General features: G+C 53.0%; 1 protein-coding gene across 1 annotated transcript; it reads right to left on the reverse strand.

Annotated features, from left to right (window-relative positions):
* Window positions 1-1,848: 1,848 nt before the first annotated feature.
* Window positions 1,849-27,544, reverse strand: COL6A1 (collagen type VI alpha 1 chain). Its single transcript, XM_074872402.1, has 35 exons — window positions 27,307-27,544; window positions 26,366-26,495; window positions 24,251-24,451; window positions 23,769-23,928; window positions 23,452-23,574; window positions 23,340-23,360; window positions 23,108-23,128; window positions 22,963-23,007; window positions 22,649-22,702; window positions 21,789-21,833; window positions 21,658-21,684; window positions 21,252-21,278; window positions 21,114-21,158; window positions 20,821-20,874; window positions 19,969-20,031; window positions 19,483-19,545; window positions 19,265-19,318; window positions 19,141-19,176; window positions 18,910-18,972; window positions 16,470-16,532; window positions 12,485-12,547; window positions 11,932-11,994; window positions 11,395-11,445; window positions 11,275-11,310; window positions 10,739-10,801; window positions 10,209-10,274; window positions 9,463-9,498; window positions 9,081-9,117; window positions 8,188-8,196; window positions 7,229-7,362; window positions 6,031-6,140; window positions 5,542-5,725; window positions 5,150-5,324; window positions 4,698-4,727; window positions 1,849-3,919 (listed from the first exon to the last, which is right to left on the reverse strand). Exons 1-35 carry the CDS (start codon window positions 27,413-27,415, stop codon window positions 3,309-3,311), a joined length of 3,072 nt encoding a protein of 1,023 aa, XP_074728503.1. The 5' UTR covers window positions 27,416-27,544; the 3' UTR covers window positions 1,849-3,308.
* Window positions 27,545-27,619: the final 75 nt, after the last annotated feature.

Raw genomic sequence — 27,619 nt, forward strand, 5'->3', positions numbered from 1 at the left:
GTCAGAGGAAAAGAGAGAAATGTGGCCCAAATTCTGATGTTGTTACATAAACCCCCTTGCTGAACATCTGGAGAACATCTGAAGTTTAACAAAGCAAGCCTGCAGGCAGAGGCATTTTTGACCTTTCCTGTAATGGAAGCATAGAAATTGAGACTGAAAAGAGGGGAGTAAATATAACTAGAAATGGAAGACAAAATGGGTCCAGCATATCGGGGTCGACTTTGGCCCAACCACCCAACAAGGGCTCCTGCAATCCTGCCTGGACAGTGCACAAGCGTGGGGAGAGACATGGCAACACACCTAAACACAAGGTGTTGGGCACTGCTGAAAAATCCCTGCTGGTCCCTGTCTGCTGGGGAAGCCAGCTTGCATTAGGCTCTGATTAAAACTATGTTTCTTCTGGGCAAACTGGAATTTAAAGGGAATGTTTAGATTTTTCTCATGAGGAAAACTGACAAACACTCCAGAACTGAGGCTTAGAAACCGACAATTTTTGCTACTTTGGGATTTTCTTCCCCTTTCAGTAAAGGGAAAAAACGAGGGCATGGTTGGGGGAAATGCACAGAAGCAGGAAGAATTCCTGCTTTTTTAGCATAAACCAGCCCAAAGGCAGAGATAGCTTTCCCTGGGTGTCTTTTCTATCCCTGCATTTGACACGGCCCTGCTTGGATCTGAGAGGGACATACCCCTGGGATGGTGCAGGAGATGTCCAGGAGGGGCAGCTGCCTTTTCCCACCCCTCCTTGATGGCAGCAGGGCATCCCGCCAGCCGGGCAGTCCCAGCAGTAGGTGTGTGACCCAGGGGCTTGTCTGTATCATGTTCCCTTCCTTTGTGGATGATTCATGCTGAGGATTGCAGTAGGCCATTAAGAAATATTTCTTTAGCTGTAACAATAACTTTCTTTATTAGGGCAGACGTGAAGGCATTTTTTCCTAACTTTCCATGGAGAGGAGAGCAGGACATCTGACACAAACTGCAGCCACCCACAGAGCCTCCCCAGAGGTGTTTCTCAGACTTTCCAGCTGTGAGGTGTCCCCAGTGCTGTGGGACAGTCAGGGATCTCAACAACCATCTCAACTGAGGTGCTTGGCCACGAGAGAGGATGACTAAGAGGAGGACATGAGACAAGGCAGAAGCCTTTCTGTTACAGAAACAGGACATGAATGTGGTCCACTGTCTGGAGAGCAAGTGAGTGTGCATGCATCCACGATGAAAGGTTGCAACAAGCCCCTGGGATGTACAGGTACGGCCTGGGAGCTTTCCCAGAGATAAGCACCCTTTAGAGCTGTCTTAGGATGTAAAACAAATGCTTGAGGACCACTGAGCCTGACAAAGCTGGATGAGATGTTTGGATACCTCCACCACTAGCCCTGTCTGAAGAACGGCATCCCCATGTGCCCAGGAAATGAGGTACTACGGAGAGATGCTGAATATAAGCAGAAAGCTGGAGCACCTACCTCTTCACCTGATGATCACCATCCCTCTGCACCTGGTCTTCTGGAAACAACAGTTCCTAGCTGTGTAGTTGTTTGGCTTTTTTTCGCAACCAGAAGGCAAACAGAAGCTGCGTAAGCATTTCCCACCCTTTGAGAGCTTGGTGCTCTTCTCATAAATTTTTTATGCACCATTTAATAGATGAAGAGAATTCACAGTATTTCCCAAGTCCATGCCATTCAATAATAGCCAGATTTGTGATACAAAAGCGATAGATCTCTTTTCTTCTATTCCTTACAGTTTTATACGAGAAGTTCTGCTACAGTCTTCCCAGATCCCAGCAACCTCTATTTCACTGACTGACTATTTGAACGTTTGGAGACCTTGAAATTCAAGTCAGATAAACTTCCAACGAGACTGTGGAAAACAATTTATTTGACAAATTTCCGAAGTGGACAATTTCAGTAAAACACAGGCATAAAATAAAACTAACTCATACAGTGGGGTTTTGGATACAAAGTAAAGAGTTTGGAATGCCGATACCTGGCAATCACTATTGCTTTCTCAGAAGCGCATGAATTCATAGCAAGAGCACCAATGGAAGCGCTGAAACAAAATCTCACCCAGCCAAACCACATCTTCAGTGTGGTCCTGGAAACAACTGTGTAAACACCAAGGGCCCATATCACCCACGTAGTGATAGCACCTTTGTCAGTATATCCGTAGGGTGTGACTCAAAAACCCTGGCAGATAATGGCAGCCTTTCCCTTGACTTTGCTGGGCTGTGGATGAGGCCCTAATTCAATATATATAGTACAGTTAGTGGGCTTCCCTAGGGCCCAGCTGCCTAACTCCTAGATGGTCCTATATAAACAATACTCCCAGAGAGCTTACTGGGAATTAGACAGCTTGGCACTTTTGAAAAAAATATTTTAAAAAATCCCACTAACTGGGCTCAGAGAGATTTTCCAGAATGGAGCTTGGACCATAACACAAGTCATCAGGTTATTCATGAGGTTCCTGGTTTCACTGTAGGACCATGAGATCAGTTAGTGATGGAGTGCAGTTCCGTAGCTTCTTCTAGGGTTTCCCCCCTCCCCAATGGCTACTGTCCGTCTTTCATTTGGTCGGTGCCCAGCCTCCCTGCCCTGAATGGGAGTGTCATCGCTGAGGGATGCTCCACCACCCACCTCCACACCATCCCTGGGAAGTCAGTGCCCCATCCCATGGCACTGGAGGACAGAGATGCTTCCACCCAACTTGGGTAATGCAGTCCAGCCCTCCCTGTGCCCCCCTCCAGGCATGGGACATAAGAATCAAACTTGCCAGCCAGGACAACAATCCCCTCTCAAAGCTTTGCTGAAGTGTTGAGCGTTTCACTTGAAGCACAGCATTGGGTTAGGACCATTGTGAGCTGGGCAAGTGCTCAGCTGATGTATGAAAGAAAGAAGCAAATGAACAAAAACCCTGGTATCTGAAAAGAGCATAATCAGCCTTATGAGAACCAGGCCAGTCCTTAGTGGTACAAAATTCCTCATCCTGATTCTTTCTTGGCAAAAAAACTGTGAGATGAGGTTGCTATTGGTGTTCTGTCAGCTTATTATTAGATGTGTTTGTGTTTGCCTGCTGTGGGAGGGAGACGCAGTCATGGGCAGGGAGGGAAGTTTGAGGCTAACAGAGTAGCAATGCAAATGATGAAGCTGGGGGAGAAGGAAGGGGACTATGCACAGCCAGGCTGTGACACTATGGCTATCTGCATAGACGCAAATTCTTCAGGTTGGTCAAGAGTACCGTTAATTTTTTTTGTTTTGTTGATTTTCATTTTTAGGCAAGACAGAAGCAGGCATGGCCTTGGCAGAAACCCACCCAGACACTCAGTCAACAGCTATCTTCCTGGAGACAGTTTGGTAGAAGACGCCACGCAGCAGAGAGGTATAGTCAGGCACACGGAAGAGGTGGCGCTCCCCGTAGACCACATCATAATCTGCGCTCTTCCCTGTGACCAGGACACGGATGTTGGGCTCGTTGGCTTGGCTGCCCACTGCCAGCACGTAGATCTCGATGCCAGCCTGCTGAACTTCCTGCACTGCCCTCTCAATGGCCCTCGCAGTGATCCCTTGAGAGTTGCCATCAGAAAACACCAGAACCCTCTTCTTTGCCCCAGCACGGGAAGACCGCTGGTACAGCCCCGTGACGTACCGCAGGGCAGCGTTGACATCCGTGGCGTCGTTAATGAACTCCATGTTGTCGATGGCTTTGGCGATGACTGTGTAGTTGTACTGGAACTGGGCTTCCACCTTCTGCTGGTTTCTGCCACTGTACTGAACCACTGAGATGCGCACGGAGTCATCGGCAGGCTTGCCAGCCTCCAGGAACCGCTCCGCCAGCCGCTTCACGAACTTCTTGGTGGTCTCAAAGTTCTTGCTCCCCACACTGGTGGAGCTGTCCACCAGCAGCGTGATGTCAGCCAGCCCATTGAAGGTGACTGCAAGGGGAAAGGCCAGGGCTTGTTATGTTGCATTTCAACTCCTGCCTCCTCCATGGAAAGCCAGTGAAGTCACCAGCTGTCTCGCAGGCTTCCTGCCTTTTCAGACTTGGGAAATCCCCACTCTCTGGGTATTTGCTAGCTTGGTTTCCCCTACACCAGTGCTGTCCCACACTTGTCCTTTTACCTTTTCATTCCTTCTTTTATTTGGTTTATGGCAGGCTGCATTCCCAGGTACTTATCTGGTTTAGATAATCTAGTGACTCTTGTTGTTTAAATACAGTGCTGTCCTTGAATGTCTGGGGAACCACTTCATCTCCCAAGGCTGCTTTCTTTCCATCATGAGTCTGCACATTGTATACACTTCTGACTTGGAGGTGTACCCCACTAAATTCCTCCCTGAACTCACTTTTCAGGCACCTTTCACAAATATCACTGCCATGGTGCTGATTTTTCCTTGTGCTCCCACCACCACATAGCAATTGATCTCATTACCTGCCTCAGCTAAAGCCTGTGAGGGCTAAAATCTGGCACAGCCTCCTCTCTAGGTTTGTTGTCCCAGAAAAGCAACTCTCTAGGCTTTTCCCCCAGGTGCTTTGGGCTGGCATGTGTGTGAGAAACCCTGTGAACTTCTGACATGACTTGCTTTCTTCTCCAGCCCAGGAGTCTCCCTGTTGCAAGAGGTCTCCAATCTATGCATTCTCATAAACACAAAGTCCCGCTTCTTCCACCACAGCACCCACAACCCCTTTGGGTGGCACGAGGAGTCAATACTCACTTGGGCAGGTGTAGTCCGGACATTTCTTCTCTGTTAAGAAAATTAGAAAGAGCAATGTCACCAGCTCACCCAGGAAAACCATTTCTACTATAGCTTCCCAGTGAGCCACAGAAGGAACAAATGCTCACCTCAGTCACAGGCGCACTGCACAAGGTGCTGTGCAAAGGCTATAAACATGCACCAGAAAGAGCAGAGGTGCACACGTGGAAAATGCTGTGGACGGAGGTGTCCTGCAGCAGGAGAGGACCTGGACCTGGCTGCAAAGTGTTCTGATACATGAGCTGTCCTTGTCCCTTATTGAACTAAAAATTGAATGCTGTTCTCCTCCTTTAACACCTGCTTAATAGCATCTCTGGGGAAAGGCAAGGGAGGGCAGCCCACATCCCTCACCCGTTGGCTGAGGCAATCCTCACTACCTTCCTTATTGCTTCCAGACACAATCTTTCACCCACCTTGGCAGACGTACGAGGTGATGTTCTGCAAGAAGGTGTCATCCAGGAGCTCGGCGTAGTTGTCCCTTTGAATGGACAGTCCTGGCCTGGTCGGTCTGCTTAAACAAGCGATGTCATTCAGGTGATCTGGATTTGGAGGATTCCGGAAAATATCGCCTATCCCAAGGGAAACCACCTGCAGTGAAGTTTAGAGTCCATCACCAGATGCATTCATCATCTGATGCATTCATAAGCTTGTCAGTTTATGACAGTGCTTCTAGCGACACATGTCCCCCCTTGCCCTAGCCTTGGGTAGCAAAGACGTGGAGACTCCCAGAGAGCCTGCACTGCTCTGATGCACAGCTGCTGTGTGGCAGTTCCCTGCAGGCAGGGTGCTTCCCCTGTGCCCTTACCGGGGTGACATCACACAGAGAGTTGAGAGGAGTAGGGTCCCTCAGCGTGTCAGAGCGTCCATCCGTGATGACAATGGCAACGCGCTTGTCAGAGGTGAATCTCCGCAGCAGGTTTTCCTTGGTGAACTGCAGGGCTTCTCCAGTGTACGTGCCCCCAGCTATCCATTTCAGGTTCTTGACTGCCCTGCAAGCATAGACAGGTTAGCCTTCAAGCCCTGCCCCGTGGATACAGAAGGAGCCCCTGGTAACATGTATCTCTGACATGATTGCGAAGCAGGACGACATCCCTGCATGGGGCTTTGGGTGGAAAGCTGGCAAGCTCCTTGGCCTCAGCACCACTTACAATGCCGGCAGCCTCTACTTTCTGCTAAAGAACATTTAGCATCCTTGCAGTTGCAGGAGCTGCTGTTCTGGACATGGAGGCTGGGAGGTGAGTAGGTGTCCCTGTATCAGATCTCTGCATGATGCGCTGAGACCCCACAGACTCACTGTTTGAGCGCCCCGATGTTGTCTATGTTGGCATCCCCCATGGCCACCAGCTCCTGCGTGTTGTCATGGCTGTACTGCACAACACCCACACGGGACTCCCCAGCTTCAAACTGTTGGGAAAAACAGAAGCAAGTTAAGGTCAGATACCTCAGGGGGCCCTTCAGAGCTCAGAAATCATCTGGTGGTTTGCACTGAATGCCTTCATGGCAGGATCTGCCATCTCTCCTCTGTCTTATTCCAGGCAGAAGAAGCCCCAACAGGAGTGGATGCACATGGGGACAAATTCAGTGAGCCAGCCAGTGAAACAAGACCCAAACCCAGGTTTCCTGGCTCAGTGGTCTCAACACAAGCCATTGGCCATGGTGGGTGGCTAGGAATAGATCTTTTGTCAAATTTTCTGGTTTTTTTTCCAACACAGTAGTTTTGCTGCCGAGCTCTAGGCTTTCTGCTTGTTACCATCTCTTTGCCAGCCAAAGAGAGATGTGTATGCCCACACAAGTGTCCAACAGCAGGTCGCTGTGGCTTTACAGCCCGTGGGCTACAGATGTCTCTGGTTATACCTTAAGGAAAGACCGGATCCCAAACATTCCTTCCAAATCACAGAGGTAAACGACATTTCCTGCGCACAGCTGGTTACCAGGGAAGAGTTGGGAGAGTAACCATTTGTGTGCGAGACTGGAAGACTCGCTACTGGGACAATATTGCTCTTTTGGGCTGCAAAGGTCCTTTTTAGTAGTGTGCCTAACTGGTAACCTAAACCCAAGCTTGTGTGCAGACAAGGGCACCTGGGGGGCTGACCATCACGGAGCTAGGGTAAGCTGGAACACACCTCATGGTGTTATGTACTCCAGCCACCTGAAGTGCTCATCAGGACAAGGAAGAGACTGAGAGGCTGATTGATCAGGCTAATGCTTTATAAGCCATCTGCTCTGGGACATGGAAAAAGAAGTCACAGCCACAGCAGGCAGAGTCCCTTTGCGCAGAAAGAGTAAAATGTCTATATTTTGGGACAACAAACTGCTGTGTCATCTCCACCACTTTATGAATCTGGAAGGAATCAGGATCCACCCCAGTTAAATACTTGAAGCTAACCCTTGTGGAGGCTCTTTGGAGTGGAGGCACCTGCCTGTTTTTCTGCTTGCAGTGAAAAATAAGTGAGTGTACACAAGTGTATCTCAGCACTAGGTGGGAATCTCACCTTCACACGCTCGTCCTTGCTCAGACGGTCAATGACTTTGATGATGAAGTCCTTGGCAATCTGGAAGTTCTGCAGGCCAATGCTCTCCGAGCTGTCCAACACGAAGAGGAGGTCGACGGGACCGCAGGTGCACTCTGCAGCAAGGCACAGGAGTGAAGGGGCTTGTGTTTTCTACCTGAGCATCTTGCTCAGAGCAGCGCATTTTGCAGGGAGGCATACCAAAGCAAGCAGCTGATGTCTGCTGTTAGCATGGTGTAAAGTAAAGCGGTAAAATAGCTGCACAGGAGACTTGAGAGTCAGTTTACTGATTTCTCCATTTGCATTTTGCTCAGCATCCCTTATAAGACATGTAGCATTTCCAAGCTGTGAGTACCCTTAAAACACCCAGTAATTATTCCAGAACCTGATTCTTCGTAAGCCTTCGCACTTCTTCCACTCACCCAGCCCAGGAGGACAGAGGTGATACTGGTGAGCTGGAGAAGGCTGACTCAGCTTTCTCCCCTCTTTCCTATGACTGAAGGACATCACGTGCCCTTGGCTCTTCCTTCGAGCTCTTGGACTACAAACCCAACCCATCGGGACAGCATCAGAGAAGAAAGCCCAGCACATTTCTTTGCAGACCAGCACAGGATTTGGAAGGAGGAGAGAGCTGGATCCACAGCATGCCCTGAAGTGACGTCCCTTTCAACTGCAAAAAGGGTGGAGAAAATCTGCCTGCAGTTTGCTGGCACAGGGCACCTTGACAACAATTTTCCAGTTGTAGGACCCAGCCTCTGGATCCACGCAACACCCTTGGGGAGAGCTCGCTGCCCTTCCCTGCCTTGCTAATGCTCGGTCCTCCCTCCCAGGCTCTCACCACATCTCCATAGCAGAAGGCAAGGAGCAGGGAAAGGGAGGCGTGCAAGCAAGGAGAAGGGCTAGCAAATGTTTGCAAAGCAACTTTGCCAAGCAACACTCACCACAGCAAGCTAGGGGAGAAGGGAGAGAAAGAGACAATGTTAAAATGCGTGACAGAAGGTTTTTCCACCCACTAATGTAGACTGCAGACTGGTGTTTCTGCAAACCCGAGGACACCTGGACTGGACAATTCAAGCTCATAGAGGTTTCCCTCCCCTTTGAAATATCCAGATCTCTCTCCTCTTTCAGATTGTTACGCCACAACCTGGAGCACTGCATGCAACAGAGCCCTGTTTCTGCACGCGCTGATGCATTCTTATTTAAATAAAAATAAAAGCTAATCCTGAAGGGCTTAGGTAAATCACCAGAGTATAGAGCTCAAACTCAGTTCGTTAAGTAAGTGTCCTTCCACCACTTCATTACTGGCCAGAAACCCTTTGCAGCACATGTGTACTGCTGCTCCCCATGGCAGGACACCCCAGAACAGACCTGCCTTTCCCAAGGGGTAAAGCCAGGCACTGCTATTTAAGAAGAGAACATTGTAAAATGGTCCACACAAGGACTGTACACAACTTTGCTTGTATTTTCACTGAGGGGTAATTGTGTATATGCAGAGCCATAGACATAGCAAACCAGTCTGCAGCATGCACAAGTGAAACGCAGCTGCATGATCTACTCTAGAGATTGAGCTGGAAGTCCCTGGGTCAAGAGAAGGGACAACAACACACAAAAGATTTGCCCCTTTTAGGTGCTGTCCCGGCTGCAGGGAGAGCCTCCCACCTCTCCCCGAGCTTGTTGACTTAATTGTGACTTGTGGAAGGGGAGTGATGCCCACGGCATCCCTCTCCGTGCGGCCCAGGGATGGCTCTGCTTACTGGGGGCCAGAGAAAAAACAGCTGTCTCCCACTCGTCAAGGACCTGAGCAGGGCAGGAGGAGCAGTACAGGGATACTCACAGCACATCTTCATGATGATGTCCAAGATTTCACATTCCTGAAAACAGAGGTAAAGAAATATTTGAGTAATGGTGAGGGCAGCCTCCTGGCTCCCAGGTGCTGCCCACAACCCCGCCGCTGCTTTGTACCCTCAGAGCAGATCCTGATCTGGAAATGAGTGATGTGCAAGTGGAGTGCACTAGAGAGGGGACTGCCTGGTGATGGACTAGCATGAAGGAAATCTGGCCAGTGAGACTCGCTGGGACAGTAATGGGGGGAAGACACCACCCAACCCGGGAGGACAAGACTTCCCCAGCAATGACACCCTCCCAGGAGCCATCATGTGGGGTAGGGAAAGCACAGACCAGGTAAGCAAGCAGTGCCCTGATCCTATCCCACTCACATCTGGTCCTGGAGGCCCCACAGGTCCTGGTGGTCCCTGTCAAACAGAAGTGTAGAGAGAGCAATTACAAGAGCAGCCAGTCCTATCTGCAGCGTACTCTGCCGATACCTTGCTAAGCAATGAAGAGTCTGGAAAAGTCTCTTGGCTTCCCAGTTGCTGGCCCCTGCACTGGTCTTTGAGCAGGTACATCTGCTTGTTTGCATGATGCCCTGGGGCTGCACAGGGGTTGGGGGAAGGAGACCCACTTCCATGCGTGCCATGCCCACTGAGTTCGGAAGGCAAGCTCTTGCTGCAGGCAGCGAGCACACACACCATGTGTGACATGGCTTGACATTGCTCCCAGAGCACCCAGAGGATGGACGGATGGATGCCATTTGCTTGGAAGATGCCTCTCCTGTAGCCTCTAGGTCAACGTGAGGCAACACAAGCAAGTGGCGGCTCAACATGAATGCTTTCAGGTTCAGGATGGCCACCCCGAAAGGCTGCTTACCCTTACTGAACCTGATCATATGAGAATGTTTTGCTCATGAAAAAGCACAAATGCCTCAATTTTCTGCCTTGATTTGGGATGATCATGATTTCAGAGACCCATGTATCAGGCTGCAGCAGTGGGTTTTCAAACTGCCTTGTTCCTGCTGTGAGCAGGACCAAGCACAGCAAGTCTGTGGTGAGCCCTGCTATTGGGAGCTCCATCAGCCTGGCACACTGTGCTTATCGGTGCAAACCCTGCCAGGGTCCTTACTTACTGGGCGGCCTTCAAGTCCCCTGTGGCCCTTTGCTCCTTTGATGCCCCTGGGGCCAGGGGTTAGGTTCTGGAATGAAAACAAAACAAAAATTCACAAATCTGTTGGTGTCAGGGTGCAACACCTTCCCCTCCAGATGTCTGCTGAGCTCTGCTTAACCACAAAAATGTTATCGGAGATTTCTGTACCCGACCAAAGGAGTTAGGCCTTGGGAAGATTGGGATGGACTGGGAAAATCTTCCTCCACAGGACAGTGGTGCAGCACAGCTATCTGGAAACATACAGAACCTTGCAGAGATGATACCCATCTCAGCCTAACAGACCTGGAGGTTTGACAGCCATAAGCTGTCACAATGAACATCTGGAGGGAGCTCCCCTTGCCATCAGACACTGCTCATCGACAAAGGGTACTTGCAGACTTATAAAGTCTGATGAGCTCTGACCCACAAGCAAGGTAGTGTTAGAGACCCAGCCCAAAGCTCCTGTACTGTGTTCATGGAGAAAGAAGATTCAGCTTTATACAGATTACTCACATCATTGCCAGGGTCACCAGCTTCTCCTTCATCACCTTTAGGACCGACATAGCCTTTAGTTCCCTGAAAAATAGTACAGAAGAGACTACTGCTTGGACAGTAGCGTGGTGAAGTTGGTGCTGGCATGCAGTCACCTTGTGAGAACTGGCTCGGGAGGGGGTAAAAAGCAGCATATAGACTCCCTAGCACCAAATTGCAGTGCTACTGAAGGAGAGAGCTTCTTAGGTGGCTTTCACTGTTATTGCATCATCCAGCTCCCCCTGAGTGGCACTCCCAACACCAAACTCTGGCTCTGGCATCAGAAAGCACTCAACCCAGGCTGCTGCCCTTGGGTGTTACTACCAGTACACCAAGGCAGGACACTTCCACCAGCAGCATCCACTGCAGGGAAAGGTGGGAAGAAGGAAAAGAGGGCTTTGGAGGAGCAGGATGCTTCAGGGAGCTCATTTCACCATGCAGCTGATGGAGAGGCTCTAGAAGCCAAACCACCAGCCAGGACAATTTCTGCTGGGAGTATGAAGAAGCAGCACACTTACATTAGTTCCAGGGTCACCTCTGTCTCCTGGTTGCCCCTGGGGATGAAGGAAAGGAAGCGTGTTAGGTCAGACAAGCAGAAATAATGGTCTTATGCTTTCAAAGCAGCATAAAAATCTTACCGGGGCACCTGTGAATCCAATCGTGCCGTTCCCAGGAGGGCCATCCTCCCCCTGGAAAGGAAGGGAGAAATATGTGAGATAATGTAAAGCGGACCCCTCAGATAGCACAGCAGCAGGATCTTGACCTCCTTGGACAGTTTATCTCCACAGCAGAATGTCTGTGCCAAAAATAAGTGACTAGTGGGTTGAACACTGGTGCAGGCAGGTAAAAAGACCATCTTGCTTGTGTGTGACCTGCACAGCCACCGAGAGGAGAGTGACACTGTTCCTCTCAGAGACTGGGGATATGACCACAGGCTGGGAACAAACTGGGAAGTATCAGGTCTCTGTTGCTGGAAAGTACACCCCAAAATACAGCTCTAGAGCCTTAGAGATGTGATGCATATTCAAAACCAGGCTGCTTGCAAATTTTCCCAGCACCTCAGCTGTATATGAATGAGATTTCTTTTCTCCTGAGTTGGATCATGCTCTGTGGAACCAGCATGTTGTATATCCTTTCCACATGACGTGCAATCCCCCCAACCAAATACCACTCACCCTTTCTCCCATCAGGCCAGGGTCTCCAGGCAGCCCAGGTGCTCCAGGCAATCCCTTTGGGCCCTGGAAGGAACAGAAGAAACAGTCAAGCATTGTATACCATCCTTTGAGCTGGGAAGATGATGCCTTCTGAGGCAACCAGCTACCATCACAAGCCCATCACGGGATGCATTTTGCTTTTACAAGAGCAATGCAAAGCCCACAGCTGGGGTTGGGATTCAGTTTACTCCCTGCCCTGGGGATCGAATCTGCTGGCAGATTCAGGTGACTGCCCTTGGAGAGCAGCTCCTCCAGCTTCTGTGATGGGAAGTCACATGGCTTCTGGTGTGGCTATACTCTCTCCATGAAATGGCCTCTGGGTGGTAGAGAAAAAGGCAGCGAGGGCCTTATGAAAAATACCTCGATGTGTCTGCCAGGAAGCTAGCACCTGAGTTTGTATTTACAACAGGTTTCCAAGATCTGACGGGTTTGGGGACAGCCCTAATGGGCAGCATCTCCTGGTCTTCCCTTCATTCCCTCCCCCCAGAAGTTGCGGTGATGAAGTAGCACTGACCTCATTGCCGCGAGGGCCGTCGTCTCCCCTGTAGCCCTTGGGTCCTGGCGGTCCAGGCTCGCCCTAGGGAAACAGAAAGAGCTCTTATAACAGGGATTTTCTCTTGGTGCTGCTCCTGCCCTGAAGGGCTGGTCCCTTCATTTTGTGATGTGGTGGGTGGGGGCATCCGCCTCGTGCCTCGCACCCATCTCCACCTTGGCCAGCCTCACAATAAAGGACATATTGATGGGGGTTAACACAAGTGGGGAGATGCTGCAGGAGCTGTGCCTGGCTCCTCCCGTGCCTGCCTGCCTTCCTCTGTCTGCACAGGCTGCAGCTCCCCATGCTTCCTTACGCCCTGCTTTCTCTGCAAAGCCCTGTTGAGGCAGCTCTGGCCAGACCCCTGCTGATTGCGAGCCAGAACAAGAGGCTTTCTGGGCCAAGGTGTGACACTGCAGGAGTGGGTTGAACACCACATGCTTTCAGTGGCAGCCGGGCTGCAGGAGGGAGCAGTCTCTGAGCAGAGCCTCCAAGTCCCTAAAAGCCATCCCTCTCCTCCACATCTCAGTCCAGTAACAGAGGACCTGCTGGGGGAGAGGACCAGGGAGGCAGGGATGATGTTTTCTAGCTGGGTTGTGTAGTGGCATCTCATCGGCTGTGACAGAGGTGTCGCCGGGGCAGAGAACGGTCTTTGGTGGAGCACCTGAAGGTGACACAGACCTCCCTCCACAGAGTCCCTTGGGGCTCGGACATGTCTGGGTCACAGCCAGGCTGGCAGAGGCCCTTTTGTGGCTCTGGGGGGTTTCTGTCCTCAGGAGGCTGCAGATCCCTGGCAGCGTGTGCTGGAACAGACCAAAGCTGTCACTCTGCCACATCCCATCTGGGCAGCAGCCTCTCACTCCATCAGCTGTGCGGCTGGCCAGAGACAGACAGAGATAAGAGAGGAGGTAAAAGGAGATTTTTTTTCTCCGAGAGCTCCAACAGATGTCCAAGGGAGCCTCTCCACCTTCTGCTGGGTGCCAACAGCCCTTCGCTGGGTTTACTTGCCAGGTGATGATGCTGGGTAAAGATTGGGTAATGATGTTCTTGCTCATGGGTCCAAATCCTTGAGCAAGCCAGCATCTCATGTGGATCTGGGTGTGCAACCGGTCCCCAGGCGATAGAGGTGACAGAGGTAGGCAGAAGGAAGGCAGAGAGCAAGATGTGGTGGGAGAGAGCAATGGCTCGGCAACTGACCCCTCCAGCATCGCCGCTGCAGGCAGTGGGCATGCCAGTTCAGAACTCCCAATCTCTGAAATGTTCACTGCGGCAAGCCACACGACTGCACTGTCCTGGCAGGCAGAAGACAGCACTCGCTCAGTGGTACCTCAGCTTTAGCATCACAGTGGTGCATGCCTGAGAGCTTCCTCCATGTTTTCCGTACATCAGCAGCACCTCTGAGCTTTTCTGGGGAGCTGCCTCAGTGCAGTGGCTCAGCCTAGCCCAGCTTTGCAGCCTCTCTCTCACCTCCTGAATGCTGAGGAAGCTGAAATCCCCTCCAGCTGTCGTCCCTGCTCCTCTTCGCATGACAGCGGCTGGGAGAATCTGCTGCCAAACATCCATGCACGCCGCACGCACCCTTCTTCCAAGGAAAGGTGTACGTGTGGGTACAGCGGACTTAAAATTACACAGTGCAGTGCAGAGCACTAAACTGCTCAAAGGCATGTGACCTTCTGCACAAAAGCCCAGAAGAGAGAAAGCTGGGAAGAAAAGACAAGAACTCATGATTGTTCACATCAGCCAAAGCTGGATCCACGGCACCCTTGGCTCGTGATGGCCGTACATGTTCTCACTGTAGCACACAGTGCAAATCCCTCACGGCCCTGGAGGAATTTATGAAGATGCTGGATTTTGGGTTGCCGGATTTTTTAGTAGCTCCCTGTCCACTACCTTTCTGGGTGTGACAGGAACCACAGGAAGGATGGGCACCATGGCCAGGAATAGAGAGGGACCAGCAAACCTGCCCATGAGGACCAAGGAAAGAGTGTGCTGACCTTTAGCTTCTCTCAGATAGAAAGAGGATGAAAGGGAGTCACAGGTTAGCGGGAGCCCTTTCCCCTTGCCAAGAGAAATACACTCCAAGAGCCAGAGCTTGCAGATAACACGGCTTGAAAAACACTTGTGTTTGCCAAAGTCCTAGTCTTGCCCAAGCCCAATTATGCATTTATTTTTAATTTGGCCAAACAAAAGCATTCTTCCTCAGCTTGTGGAAAAAATGTCCTCACTTTGCAACTGCTTTTGAAATCTCCCTGGAGCTGTGGAGGTTCTGGGGTAGTCTCTGGTCTGGGGAGGCATGGGAGCTGCTTCTTTAATGCTTCCCTCTCTGACAGGGGTTTGACTCAAGTTCAGTGCTGGGGAGGGAAAACTGGTGTCCCACAGGCTCAGTGACAGCAGGGAGACCATTCTTTCTCCTCCTCCTCCCCCCTAGTGAAGACTGGCTGAAGGCAGGATCTATCCCAGCCTGACTCCCCACCATGCTTGTACAGCTTCGTCTTCCAGGCTTGCATCAAATCTTCACCTTAGCTCTGTCTTCTTCTGCACAATCCTTCTCCTGCCTTGAACTTGGAATGAGCCTCTACCACATGGACAGCAGCTCCAGTCCTTCCTCCTTCACTGATGTCAGGCTGTAGCACCAGTCCATTACATGCACACATCCAAACAGCTGCCTTCCTACCAGGGCCCCCTCCCAAAATGACACCTCCCACCATGGCAGTGCTGAGCAGGCTGGATGCTGTCAGATGCTCTTTGGTTGCAGCAGGAGCTCAGCTCAGCTACAGACAGTAAGATCTAGACAATCCCCCTGTGTGAATTTGGTGCAATTCGCTAGCATGAGACAGGCTCAAGGGAAACCCAACTCCAGGCAAGCACAACACCGGCGCAAGCATATCCTCTCCCCGGGCTGCGGCATGGTGCGGGTCTGCCATGGGGATCACCTGTGGTGGGGATAATGTGGCCCCTTCATGGCTGTCCTGCCCTCTGGATCTCCTTCAGGGCTCTTCAACAACTGGTCAACCATAACAGGAATTCAGAAGCTGTCTCCTCTTTGTCTGCACGCTGGTCTCCATGCTTCACCCCTTCTGCAAGTCCTGCTCCACCAGTGTGGGGATGTTTATCTCAATACTTCCCTGTATCTTGGGCTCTGTTAAAGCTCTGACAGTATGGGTAGCAGGGGAGTTTTCCCACAGAGCCCTGTCCAAGGATGATGTCAAAGCATGCTTGCTCGGGTGCAGAGACCCTGTTGGCATTGCAACCAGTGCTATCGCCATGGAGGATTGACCCAGCAACAACTCCAGAACCAGAGTTATCATCTGGGCCCTGGGTATATCTTTGGGAAGAAAGAGTCTTTAATTGTGCAGGGGACAGAAGCCATCCTCAGGCTGGAGGTAGCCAGCTCTGCTCTCCAGAAAGCCCGTGGGGTCTGAGATCTGTTCCTTGAGGCACATGAAGACAAGCAGACCCCAGAGCAGGAGGGCCAGACCTTGCAGCAAGCAGACTTGAGGAACACTGGCCTTGAGACAGACTGTCTCTGAAGATGCCAATGGTGTCAGGGGCAGCACTGGGGCCCCGTCAGGCTATCCTCACTGGCACAAGATGTCTCATTGACTCCTTTGACCGAGGTGAGCAACGTCTGGCCCCAGGCCTGAACATTTTGTGCATTACTGCAGCTTGTACTTGCCAGTTTCCAAATCTGTGAGACGTGTTGACATTTGTTTCCATGGGATTTGGAAATGGCGCGGAGGTTGCTTTGTCCCCAGCCCAGCAGCCAAGTCTCCATTTTTTTCAGCCCTGTTCATATTCTGGGTTCTCCTAGAAATCCCTGCCCCTCTTCACCAGCTTTGCTACCTGGTCTGAAAGATGCTGAGATCTTGCCCCAAGATGCTGTGGCATCAGTCAAGCCCCTACCCCACTCTCCCCTCTGCCCCAACCACTTCCACCTGGGATTCAGAAGGTTAACCCAAGCTCCTACCTGGTCGCCAGGTGGTCCGAGGGGTCCTTCCCGTCCTTGGTCACCAGGTGGTCCAGGCTCTCCCTGAAAACACACACAGAAGGCATGAGAAACTCAAAGAGGAACAGGTGTAGGGTGTAAAGGGCCCTGCGTGCAGTCGGGAGTGGGGATACAGCACTGATAGCACATGCTGGATAGAAATGCAGTCATCCAAACAGGGAAGTTTTTGAGGCAGATCCAGGAGCTGGGTAGGAAACAGAGGTATGGGGAGACAGAGGCTAGCGTGGCCACCTTGCAGTCAAGAAGATAGCCCTAAGAGTAAGACCTTCAGAAAGATGAGAGTGCTTGCCTCTGGGTGACATGTTTCAGCCCATTTTGTGACAGAAAATCAAATGCCTGAAGAGATCCATCTTGCAAGTCTTCTACAGATACACAGACCTGGACCTGGCCCCAAAACCATGTAGTGACTTTTCCCAGCTATGCTCTGTAACCATGGCTGCTTTTCTAGAGCAGCTCCTGCCCTGGGCAGTCTGCATGGAGAGGAGCTGCTGTCCCCATGCATGGGCAGAGACTTCAGGCTAGCAGCCTCCTTCCTCCACCCCCTCTTCCTCCAGCCTGCCATCCCTGTGGAGCTAAGGGGGTTTTCCAAGGGAATGAGCCAGCAGATGGGAAGGGACATCTTCACCTCTCACTGCTGATGCTCTCCCCTCTCCTTACTAACACTCAGCACCCTGAGCTGGGTTAGAGCTCTTTGCAGAGAACTGACAGCCCAAGAAAGCCTAGAAAAACCTGAGTCTGGGTTTTTTAACACTCCAACAACTCCAATAGAAGGAAATGCCCAAGGGCTGGACACAGCTCAGTTCCACTTTCACTTAAACAATGTGGAAAGGGACAGCCTTCCACCAGTCCAGCAGAGCTGCTTCCCAACAGGGCAGCATGTCTGTCAGACCTGGGCTGGCTCCAGGGCACCTTCCCCATCTAGACCCATGACTAGGACTGAGCAATCCAGGAAGTCAAAAGGAGAGCCATGAGGCACGGCCCCCCATCCCTGCAGCCTGAAGTCTTGCTGCAAGTCCCCAGCAATTCAGAAGAAAGATTTCCCTCCTGCAAAGTAGAGCATTACCCCTTACAGGGCTGCACAACAGCCAAGCACAGAGCTTTGCACCTTACAGTCAAACCACCCCTGAGATCAGCCAGCACCAAGTGCTGCAAGACAAGGATCTTGCACGAGGTGCTGCTCTGCCTGCAGCCTGGGGATGTGGGGCTAGGCAGCCACCAGCCCATGGGGAAGGGAGGTGTTCAGGAATGTCCCATGACAGTCACACCTGACTTAAAACTTTGAGGAAAGAGGTTGAAAGCTTGCTGACCTAAAGCTGTTGTTTGCAAGCTAGAAGCTTCCAGATGCCTAAGCCAAACAGTGAATATAAAACACAACTTCCAAAGGACCCTCAGCGCCAGTGGAGACGTTTCTGGCGAGGTTACACAGCCTTGTGCTTGGACTAAAACTTGGAAGGAAGCAGCCCATCGCCTGCTGAACAATTTAACTCCGGGACACTGGCGTGCCTTCATCTCCTGCGCACATCTGCCCCACACATCACGTGCAGCAGTGCTGCCGCTCCCTGAGCAGTAAACAGGAAGGGGGAGGCTGCCAGCACCCCCCTGCCAGAGCTGCCCCCTCTCCAGGGTGGACATCTGCCCCCCACTCCCTGAGCTGGTGGTGGGTACTGGCTGTCCTCGCTGCAGGGACAGGGGAAAAGAAGTGTGGTGGTGGCTGCCCAGCAGTGCCAGGACATGGCTGGCCACCTGCCAGGATGCTGCTGCTGGACGCCTTGACTCCCGCTGCCCCCACCCTAAGCAGCATCACCCCTCGTCCCTCCTCAGTGTGCGTGGCACCTCTGCCGCTCACCACATGTTTGTCCTGGCCTGCTGAGGGCTACTGCCTGTCCCTCCCACGCTCATGCTCCGTGACTCACCCCCGGAAGGCAAGAAAAATACTTTCCTAGTGACTCCCACCCTAAAGGGGAGAGAAGGGTGTTCCCCCTCCCATCTACACCCACACATGCTGCTGTACTGCTAATGGTACCTGTGCCCTCCTTCCCAAGTCACCGGTACCCCATGCAGCCCCCCAACACCTCCAGAGGAGGACACCTTGACTCTTGTCTCTTCATCAACTGGTTTTGCAGCTGTGAGGCAGGGGCTGATCCCCCCTCTGCCTACTTTTGGCTTGCTGGGCATGCTCTCCTCTGGGTTTGGGCTGTTTGGTAGTTAGCTGCCAGTGTAAAGGGGCAATTGCTGGGGGACAACAGCAAGTCCCCCCTGGGCTGGCAGTTAAAGGTACCGAGCTTGCTTACTGGTCCATGGGCTGGTGGGTTAGCCACTGAGCACCTGTTTTTAGTCCCTGGCTGTCAAATGCACCCCATTTGCAAGCCGATGTCAAAAGCCACCCTGCAGATGCAGTTACCGGCTCTCCTCTTGGCCCACGATCACCCGGCGATCCCGGGGGTCCTCTTTCTCCATTGCTGCCCTGCAAGGAGATGGCAGGAACACAAAATCAAGACCTGCCCCCAGCAGCAGCAAAGCCCTCCCTCATTTCCCACCTCTCAGCAGGCTCACCCCCAGCCCTCCTCCTCCTCAGCAGCGTACCAGCCTGCACCCTGCCAGTGTGGTGCCTGGCAGTGGAGCCCTCACTTACCCGTTCTCCAGGAGGACCATCCATGCCAGGAGCACCCTGTGGAGAAATGACAGGGGTGGTCAGGCAGTGGGGATGGCCAGTAAGCATGCATGGGGAACATGGTGGGCATGGGCAGAGGACTCACCTCATCGCCTGTCTCTCCTGCAGGTCCAGGCTCACCCTGGTTTCCAGGCATGCCCTGGGTGAGCAAGCCACAGAGGTGCAAATGAGACAAGTCAGAAGATTTTGGAGCAAAGCCCCGCAGAGCCTTGGGCAAGCTCTGCTTTGAAACCAAGGCTGACACAGGGGACCTCTCCCTCTCACAGAGGGCAGAGGATGGTCACGCACAGACACTTCACCCACCTTCTCTCCAGGGCTGCCAGGAATCCCCTGTCGGCCAGGTTTTCCGTCATCCCCAGGCTCCCCCTTCACAAGGACACAAGGCACTGTCAAGACTGCAGCAATGGGTTTCGGCTCCCATGGTGCAGAGGCTGTCAGGAGCCCTGGTGCACCCCAAACCTCTTTCTGGGCTCTGATCTCTCCCCAGGGAGCTCCCCATGTCCAGCAGACCCTCCCCCACTACTCCACCTGCCCAGTGCAAGCCACCTTTTCACAGTAGCCCCCCAATATCTCAGGGATGCTTGTGCCAGGCTTGTGGGCACCCACTAACCTTGGGCACGCTTGGAGTCACACCAGCAGGATTTTACTGTGGGTGAGGGGCCTCTAGCACAGGTTTTCCCCCATGCAGTGCAAAGGAGGCCAGTGATGGGTCAATTGCCACCTCTCCCTCTTGCAGGAGAGGGGCCCCAGCAACCCTCCTTCTGCGTGAGGCTGGGCAGAGTGGCTCACCTTTCCTCCCTTGGGTCCGTAAGCACCAGGATCTCCCTTTGGTCCAGGCGGGCCTTGAGCTCCCTGTTGAAAATAAAGACAACATCACTAATAACCAAGCTGGTATCACTATCTGCAGGAAACTGGGCATGGACCGAGCATCCCAGCAGGCTGGCCCACAGTTCCACAGCAGGACAGACAGGAGGGACGTGTACTCAGGAGCAACGCAGGGATGGCGTGGTAATCTTGCACCATGGAGCCGTGCAAGCAACGCTGCGGTCATGTTGCTGAAACACTGCAAAACTGAGTGTGCTTTTGCAGGTTAGAGGAAAATGGCAGAAAAGGTGGTTGTTGGGCTGCTATGGCTTGACTGCAGTGATACTGGTGCCACCATGATTGTGTCATCCTGGGAGCATGGAAACAAGCAGGGAAACTGGAGAAATGCAATGTCAGAATAATGTTTTCCAGAGCCCTCCAAAATCTCCAACATTTCCTGGGTGGCTGGTCAGAGCAGGCTGAAATCAGTTAATCCTGGGCTTTCCTATCTGGCACTGAGATCTTCTTTGCCAAGTTCCCTGTGGTAAAGGTGCAAGGTGCCCAACCTCCAGCCAAATGCTCCCCCAGCATGCAGATTCCCAGGCAGCCCCATGCAATGGGGGACAGCTTCCAGGCAAAACAAGGCAGACTGCCTCGGGAACACCCCCGAGGTGCCGTGCCTGGGATGAGCATCACATGTCTAGAGGCGTATTTCCAAGCACAGCAACTCCCTCCCACAGCACCCCTTCTTGGGGGGCTCCCCGTTTCCATGCGCCATCACACCAGACCTGCTGCACTGGTTCATTCGCATACAAGGAGCACCCACAGGGTACGTACATCGAATCCAGGTGAGCCTTTGCAGCCAGGTAAGCCAGGGTATCCAGCTTCACCCTGTCAGACAGAGCAGGGGTCTCCATGAGCGGTGCCCATGGAAGACCCCATCCATCATCCCAGAGGGATATCCCAGCCCTGTCCTCGGCTGGCAGGTGGAGGCCCCTGCAGGGAGGGATCCCCACTGCCCCACATGGAACACCGGCTTCAGTCTGGGACCCCACAATGGTTTTGAAGGGGTGTCTGAGCAAAAGTCAGGGTCCTCAGTCTAAGTAAGGTGCCCCAGATCCAAGGTTTACCTTCATGCCATCAATGCCATCGATTCCACGCCTGCCTTTCTCACCCTGAAATGAAGAATAGGGACCATGAATAAGTAATTTCCAAAGACCCGCAGGCATCAACTAGAAAGAATAAATGGTGTAAAACTGAAAGCTGACCTTGGCTCCTTTGGCTCCTCTCGAGCCCTGTGAAGGGAAGGAGAGAGAAGTTAGGCCCCCATGTAGAGCAGATCCATCCCACCGCCATGCAGTGCTCCCCGTGCTAGGTCAGTCTGAGGGTGCAGGCAATCACTATGCCCCTGCACACCACTGGTCCCTCCCGTTCTGCCCAGCTGTGCTCACTTCATGGTGCTTGCCTGATCCCCAAGGCCACATCAGCTGCAAATGTTCTGCTCCCGTTGGATCCCTGCTCCTGGCGCAAGTGGTGCCAGCAGGAGGGACAGATGTGTGGGCATGGACATGTACCAGACCCCAACACTGTGCAGCTCCAAGGGCAGCCCCGGTTAACCAAGCAGGAGGGCACAGAGACACCTTCCCCCTCCCATCAAGTCCATGCTATCCTCACCTTTTCTCCTCGACTTCCTTTGTCACCCTAGAGATGAAAGGAGAGAGAAAAATGGGAAAATGAAAACACTTCCAGCACAAAGGCTGTGGCCCATCTAGGAAGAGTGCCCATGACCCTGCAGCCCCATGTACCTTCATTCCTTGGTAGCCAACAGGTCCCATGTCCCCTGGCCTGCCCTAGAGGACAGAAAATGGTGTTACGGAGGCAGAGATTATCACTACCATTGCCATGGGGCAGTTTCCCCCCAGGCTCCAGCCGCCATACCATCCCTCAGGAAGCTCTCCCCTAACAATGCTCCTCGTTTGCCCAGTCTGGAAGCACAGGATCATTGTGGAGGACAGAGGAGACCTGCCTTCACCTCCACAATCTCCAGCCCTTCCTGGGGGTGAGGGAAACTGGGCACTTGGGAACATGTAATCTGGGATGAAAGGGAAGGGCAGAAAACCCTTGGGAAGGAAAAATCTGCATGTGCATGACATGGGGTTTCCAAATTGGGAATGCACAAGCTGAGTAATTGCACACTCACGTGTGTGGGAGAAATGCACCTCCCAAAAATAAGCACACCTAGTAAAAAAAGGGGAGGAGGAGGGAAATAGTTTCCTCATGCTATTAGTTTATTATTTAGCAAAGGTTTCCCTGGAACACTGCTGTGCTTGTCATGTCAGAGGACACGGGAAGGAGACCAGAGTCCACCCCTGGACTGGCATACATGAGTCAGAGATGTGTCCTCCAGGAAGAATGGCTATTTTGGGTGAAGAACAAGGAAGCCTTGTAGCAACAGAGGAGGGGACCACCCCACTGCCCGCCAGGAGCCATTGCTCAACAGGGTGGCTGCAGAGGGGGACAGCTGGACGTGACCCCCCACTGACTACCCCATGGAAACAGGGTGATGCGGGGGCAAGGACTGATGAGGATGCACCTGAGAGGTCTGGCCAGAAGTGGCCAAAAATTAGCTGCTGCACATTGTCACCGGGGCTGGTCCTTTACTTACTGGGTCTCCAGCATCACCTTTCTGGCCAGGAAGACCTGGCTTGCCTCTTTCTCCCTGCAATACAGGACAGAAATAAAGTTAGCTCATCATCCTCAGGAATAGAATGATGACCTGTTGAAAGGAGATCAGGGAGGATGATAGCAGCAATGATCCATCAATGTGGGGAGCAGATGTGGGCTGCATGGAAGCATGGTGTGGGTCCTCATGCACCTCTCCATGGGGCAGTGGTGGGGTGCTGAGAACCCGTGCCGCACCAGTCTCTGAGCCCATCCCACCACCCCGGTCCTGTAATGTGGCTGCAGCTGGTCCCTCACCTCATTGCCTGGGTCGCCAGGAAGTCCGGGGAGCCCTCGGGGAGGCTGCAGGAGAGAGGTATGGGTTAGATCAGTCACCAAGGCACAGCCTGGGGCCATGGGGATATGAAGGAAGGGGACAGGGGTTCTCAAAAGCCTGACTTACCTGGCACTCAAAGGAGCAGCACTGCCCAGAGAGAAAGAGAAAACAGCATTAGAAGCAGTGGGCAGCACCATGGCCAGGCTGCACCTTGCTAGGGGGGAGCTCCCCAGGCTGGCAGGGGCCGAGCAGGGACTGCCTGCAGAGCAGGGCTGTGCCACTGAGCCCTTGTTTGGCTGTGGGTGACCTGCAGGGAACAGGCTCAGGCTCAGGACTGAGGGGGAGTGGGGATACTCACCGATTGCTCCGTGTTAGCTTTCTGCAAGACAAGAAAGAAAAGAGAGGAGATTTGAGAGGGATGGGTGAGCCTGGGAAGGGGGCTGGCTGGGGAAGGGGCAGGCAGCACTCACAATCATGTCGATGATGGTGTTGATGGTTTCCTCCACGTCGAGCTCCCTGGTTGGCTTCAGGCTGGTGGCGGTGAAGTTGCGGCGGTAGGCATGGTCCGTGGCGATGATGTTGAGCCGTTGGTCCTAGGATTGGGAGGGTGGGGAGGGCAGAGTGAGACCTGCAGGCACCCGTAGAGGGCCCGTCTCCAGAGACTACCCTACACCCTCCCTCCATGGAGGGCCTCTGAAGGGCACTCAGAGCCTCCTTCGCTGTGCTGGGGGTCTTGTGGGCCCACTCGGGACCCCTACAGGGAGCATCCCAGCTGCATGGTCCCTACCAGGTGGTTGGGAGAAATGGCGACAGAGAACACTTTGATCCCCAAATGTTTGGCTTCATTGGCAGCATCGTCCAGGCCTCCACAGGGCTCCTTGTACCCTTCCAAGGGGTGTCCATCAGTCACCACGATCAGGTATTTATTCTCCTTGTGATGGGAGCCACTGCAACAGTTTAAACACAGGATTTAACATTGCAAGAATTTAACAGATTTAGCTGGAGAGGAGTGGCTTGGGCACCTCTGGGCACTCACCCCAGGCAGTGCCCCAGCCTATCATGAGGGCAAGCCTCATCCCAGCAAAGCTGGAGCACTAGCAACCTGCCACCCCTGTGCCTATTTCATGCCTAGGTGACCTCTTCTCCCACCCTGGGGACAGCTCTGCACAATGCACAGGGATGTCCTAACCCAGAAGCTCCCAACCTCCATCCACCACTGCCACATCACCAGCATCACTCTCTCTGCCCATCCCAGCCCCACTGCCTTACCTGATGAGCAGCTCCTCAATTCCCCGCTTTATGGCACAGTCGGTGTAGGTACCCTTCCCGATGTAGTTCACGGCCGAGACGCGGTTCTTCAGCTCGTTCCGGCCGCTGGGCATAGAGGTGAGGCTCTTGATGAGCACGACCTCATCGCTGTAGTGCAGTGCCCCGGCGTTCCACACCAGATTGCGGTCACAGCGGTAGTACCTGCGTGGATAGACCAGGACACGTGCTTTCAGCACCTTTGTCCATGCCCTGCCGCCACATCCACTTCACTTGCACTGGCCTGCCGTGCAAAATGCAAATCCTCTGCCAAACACTGCAGGGCTTTGCTAGGGCTCCTTGCTCTCCTGCAAGGCTGGGGTGTGCTTCACATGCAAAGCCCAGCCACGGGAGCAGGGCAGTTTGTTCAGCAGGTGGAAGGACAAAGGGGTGCAGCTGGTGGGTGTCCACAGGGGTCAGACAGTTTGGCAGAGAGGCTTCCCAAAGAGGTACTGGGATGCAGTGTCTGGAGCTGAGCAGGAGGTGCTGAGCCAGACAGCCAGGGGTGTGTGTGTGCAAGACAGGTAACAACCAAAACACCCCACACAGGACTGGGGTGAGTTTTCCACTGCAAGACGTGTTAAAATCGAAGAGGAATGCCTCCCTCTGAAGGGTGTTCTGACTCAGAGGATGATGAGCGTGTGCTGAAGTCCTGTGTGCTGACAGAGCCTGCACCTGTGACCCCCTGGGACAGGGGCATCACAACTCCCTGTGCTTTGGCCAGTGCCCCAAAAAGAGTATTTTCAGGATGTTGGGGCCAATCCCAAAGTGATGGGGTTGCACAGCTCCCTTGTCTTCCCAAGCTCATCTTATCTCTGCCCAGCACGACCTTTCCCAAAGCCACCTGAGCATTGCCTACTCCTCTCCCCTCCATCCCACTGCTGCCAGCTGCCTCACCATCATCTGTGCCAACCATGCCATGCATGCCGTGGGTGCCTGGCAGCATAGCATGCACAGTGGTGGCTTGTAGGGAGATGTCTCCAAAGCAGGTAGAGGAGAGCAGGGTGGGCACAGGGGTGTTTGGGATGGGGTCAGGAGGTCCATCCATCTGTCTGCATGCAGCAGGGGCTCTGAACAAAATCCAGTGCCTTGCTTAGCAGAGAGTCATGTTGCATTGATGCAGGCCTGGCAGGTTATTCCCAAGCACGAGGCTCCTGATCACTCAGTGGTAACTCTCCTACCTGGGCAATGGGGAGGTGAGCTGCTGACTACCCCACATCTGTCAAGACAGGAACCTTGCCCCTTCAGCTCGTGCAGCACTGGGACATCCCTGCAGTGCCCCTCTGAGCAACAGCACACATCTCCTGCTGCCCCAAGGACCAGGACCCACATGCCCCCAGGACTTGTGGTGCTCCTGTGCATCCCTGGATCTCCTGCCAGGAGGTGACCCATGGCCTTTTCCTCCACCTCTTCCCAGCATCACCCCCCTCCAGGATCTGGCAGATTTGGTGCCCCTGGGTGCCCTCACCCTGGGAAAGACAGGGTCAGACTGGGGTTGGTGACAACATGGATGGGTGAGGAGGAGGCAGATAAAGGGCTGGGCAGTGGAGTGGATGAAGGTCACTCCACAGGGGCCTCCAAAGATGGGTTCAGTGCTGCAGGTCATCCTGGGGGATGCCAGTTGCAAGGGAGGATTTGTTCTGCAGGGTGCCCATGAGTGCTGGGTTTAACATCAGAGGTGCCCTGCTGCCACTCAAACACCTGGGTTGTCCTGGGCCTGAGCAGTCAGTGGCATGGGGATCAGCATCATTTTGGACCTACAGAATAACCATCCGGCCAACCAGGCCAGCTGGAGGTGGTGAGGATGGGGTGCCATGTCTGCAGCCCCAGGAAGCCCTCACTTTCCCAAGGGTGGGTGTAGGCAGCTCTGCTGAATGCACATTGCCACCATCGGCATGGATGGAGCAGAAACAGGGTGGCTGCAGACCGGGACAGGGAGGAGACACTCCCACCCCCCTCCCCAGCATCCCTGCTTTCTTCCTCTCCCTCCTCGGATGGGCACACAGGGTGGTCTCAGCATTCCACCCAGCACCAGGCTCCATCCCTAAAGCAGCCTGGACAAAACCCCGGGACATGTACCTGTTTGTCAGCTTATCAATGAACCGGTTGGTGAAATCTTTCACTTGGGCAACCAGGTCCCCAAAGGGCTTCACCCTCAGGGCGACACTCTCCGAGGTGTCCAGGACAAAGAACAGGTCCACAGGGCAGTCTGGGAAGAAGTGGAGAGGCAGGAGTCAGCAGGCGGCCCTGCGGCATCGCCTCCCCAGCTCGGGCTCCCCACACCCGCCCGCTTGCAGCTCAGCTCCCCTCCCTCCCAGCAGGCTCCCCGAATCTTTGCTAAGGAGACCACGTTCACATCCTAACCCCAGGCAAGACACAGAAGGACACACGCACTGGTGAGGTTGCTTATTTCTGTTTTGGCATCAGGGGTAAGCCAGATCGAGCACATATTCAGAAAACATCACTTTGTGGCATTTAACACTTTCCTGTACATTTTTTTCCATTTACATTCAAAGAATATCTTTGCAAGACCAATACTTGTTATTATATAAAATAACATGCAGCTGCAGCAATCACTTAAAAAAATAAAACCAAGACATGATAGCAATTAATATAATGAGAAACCAATGAGCACATGTCTGACACATCTTGGCACAAATATCATTGCAGAGGAGAGCAAAAATGAAAATGCCCTTTAACGGCCAGTGCCAAACTCAAAATATTTCAGAAAGCTAAACTGGTATCAGCTGTTATCCCCATCTCCTGCATCCCAGTGCTGCTGGTAACACCTAACAAGACAGCCAAGGAGAAAGACCCAAAAAGCATTAAAAGTAGGTATGTCTGGCAGATCCTCTCTAATCCTACATCACTCTCCTCAAACACAACTCTTCCCCCAAATGTCCTGACAAAGCTGTGGCTGTGTTCAGTAGTGGAGGCGTCCGCCCAGGAGGGAAACAGCAACCCGACTTCTCTGCTGATCCTGGGGAGGAAAAACACTCTGGGAAGCAGCCCAGGCTTACCTTCTGCGTTTGCAACCCGGGTGGTGATTTCTGGGCGCTGAGCCCATGAGCCCCCCCCCAGGAAGACGGTCAGGAGCAGCAAAGTGAATAGAAAGTCCCGCAGCCTCATTTTTCTTCGTTCAGATTAACATCAAGCTGGATTGAAGAAAAAAAGCAGGGAAGGAGAACCCAGCAGCACAGAGAGGCTGCAGTCCGGAGGCAGGAGTCACTGAAGATATTTTTTTACCACTTTCCCCTTGGTTTCTGTGGGAGGAAGAGCAGGCAGGAGGGTAAGGGTGAGGAGGAGACTTCTCCAGCCTGAGGATGGAGGGAG

Source organism: Strix uralensis, chromosome 6 (assembly GCF_047716275.1).
Source record: "Strix uralensis isolate ZFMK-TIS-50842 chromosome 6, bStrUra1, whole genome shotgun sequence".
Classification (NCBI taxonomy): Eukaryota; Metazoa; Chordata; class Aves; order Strigiformes; family Strigidae; genus Strix; species Strix uralensis.